The sequence below is a fragment of the Octopus bimaculoides genome, chromosome 2 (assembly GCF_001194135.2).
Source record: "Octopus bimaculoides isolate UCB-OBI-ISO-001 chromosome 2, ASM119413v2, whole genome shotgun sequence".
NCBI classification, from domain to species: Eukaryota; Metazoa; Mollusca; class Cephalopoda; order Octopoda; family Octopodidae; genus Octopus; species Octopus bimaculoides.
Genome location: NC_068982.1, coordinates 17,929,444 through 17,931,980, shown reverse-complemented (window position 1 = coordinate 17,931,980; position 2,537 = coordinate 17,929,444). Strand labels below are relative to the sequence as shown.

General features: G+C 35.0%; 1 protein-coding gene across 1 annotated transcript in view; it reads right to left on the bottom strand.

The window, feature by feature from the left end:
- Positions 1 to 1,620, bottom strand: part of LOC106877805 (ABC transporter G family member 7-like) — an 81,550-nt gene extending 79,930 nt beyond the window's left edge. The window contains exon 1 of the mRNA XM_052975136.1: positions 1,520 to 1,620. Coding sequence (XP_052831096.1) covers positions 1,520 to 1,620 — 101 coding nt within the window. The remainder of the gene's footprint in view (positions 1 to 1,519) is intronic.
- Positions 1,621 to 2,537: the final 917 nt, after the last annotated feature.

Sequence of the window (2,537 nt, the reverse complement as noted above, 5' to 3'; positions counted from 1 at the left end):
TATATATACATATATATACATATATATATATATATATATATATATATGTGCGCGCATATGTGTGTACGTGTGGATGCATGTATATACGTGAGTATATTCGTCTGTCTCTGTGTATATGTATGGATGTACTGATACATGTATGAAGTAGTTGTATGCTGTCAAATTAATGTGACAGTCCCCTGAAGGGAATGATACTACAGTCGGTCAGACCTAGGAAGCTGCACCGCTTCCTATCGGCCTTGACACATGAAATGTGTAAAGGACACAGGAAATGTGTCAAGGCCGACAGAAAGCGGTGCAGCTTCCTAGGTCTAACCAACAGTAGTATTATTTCCTTCATGGAACTGTCACATTAAGTTGACGGCATACAACTACTTCATTGTATTACAACAGCATAAGTCTCTCTGCGAGATTTAGAATGTGTTAATTCTGAATTTGATACCTATATGTATGTGTGATATGCATGGGAGTGTATTTGCATATATATAAATTTTCTTAACTTTATATAAACCATATAAACGAACATTGCATTCTTTTATTAACTATAAACTTACCTTACTTATATTTGAATTTCTTCTATTATCTCTATTTAATTTATTCATTTATTGTTCTAATTCTATTTACGGACTCTATTTCATTTCCAACCAACCTGCAAACCCATCGCCTGAAATATAGGAATACAAATCATAAACATTAGCATTCAGTCTGCAATAATGAAACATCCAAGGGTATTTTTTCCCCTCGGAAGATATAATGCTCAGATCATATAAATTTAATATTTACTTAATATTTACCGAGTATTCCTTGAAACAGCTGTAAGGAATGATGATTAATTTGCTGTAAATAATAAACAATTATTAACTTCCCAATGTCCATTTTCTTCTTTTCTTTTATGTGAATATAACCTATATGTTTATAGATAGATAGATAGATAAAACTTACTTGGAAAAGGATGCGTGGTGCATCAGCATGGCCGCAGCTCTGAGCTGAAACTAAAGGAAAAACATTTATGTACATACTTACATATATATATATATATACATGCACATATGAGTACAGGGCATCAATAAAACGTAGACACAATGAGAAATGGAAACATAAAAATTAAAAAAACATAGAAAACGAACTTCTTCGAACAACGAAAAAAACAAATAGAGAATGAGACATGCAACATAGAGAACATTCCCTTCATCAGTCGCCCCCTGTTTTATCTGCTCCGCCTTTTGAAGCTAAGGACAATACGTGACTTCGTTAACACAGTCCTTACCAATGCAGGTAAAGGAGGCCGACACACCAGATCACCAGAACATCATCTTTATGCCAATACTTCATCTCTGAGTATATTGGTGCTGACAAGTAAAAACAATTTATCATGCACGAAAATTATCATTACATAAGTAAGGCTGCGAAACAGCCGTAATCTTAGAGATAACCAGTGGTTGAATAAATACATTCACCTCACATATCTCTTGAGATTTTAAGGCTTTTGTACTCCTCTTGAAATAATTTTATCTATTACATCTCCTGGACTTCATCTGCAGAGAATTCTGCATTATGCTCTTCACTATTATGAGGTACGATAGCTGGGTCCACGAGAAGAGCTTTCTGTGATAGCCGCATGATTCTATGAATCCATGTATTGCTCTACAAGTTTATGTACGTAAGTATATATACATGTATGTATATATATATATATATATATATATGTATGTATGTATGTATGTATGTATGTATGTATATATACACATAGACACACATACATGTATAGAGAGGGAGAAGGAGAGAGAGCGAGAGACCAAATATGCGAAGATAGATAGATAGATAGATATTAGGTAAGAAGGTAGTTAGGTAAGTAGATAGACAGATAGGAAACTAGATGAAGAGAGAGACACAGACAGACAGACACACAGGCATGCAGGCAGGCAGGCAGGCAGACAGACAGACAGACAGACAGACAGACAGACAGACAGACAGACAGACAGACAGACAGATACATTTAGGTGTGTATGTATAAAAGGAGAGCGATACTCATTATTCGTGTATTGTAAACAATACAATTTGGGCCCGCGACTCTGGATTCCAACACAGAGGTCAGCCACTTACGCATGTTTTTCTACAACTCTGGCTCGCCACACAAAATTGTGGGTAATATTGTATAGAAGCATATCTGCAGCATAAAAATAAAACAAATGTTACAGTCTTGCCACGCACTGATGAGGATTTCTGCTTGATTTGTTGTTAAGCATACGACTTTCTGTTTAATGGTCCTCCAGTTACACAATCATTCAGGAAGAACAATTCAGTTGATTACACTGTCCTTTCATCACCTAGGAGCAAAGGAGACCCAACAGTACTACCGTATGTATTTTTGAACGCATTGTCTGTGTGTCTGTATCTGTGAAGGAGAAAGAGTGTGTGTTAGTATGTGTGTGTAAGGGAAACAATGTTTGTGTGCATATATATACATGTATATTCATACATATATTCATATGTTCATGTAGAAATATAAATTTATATATATATATATATATATATAT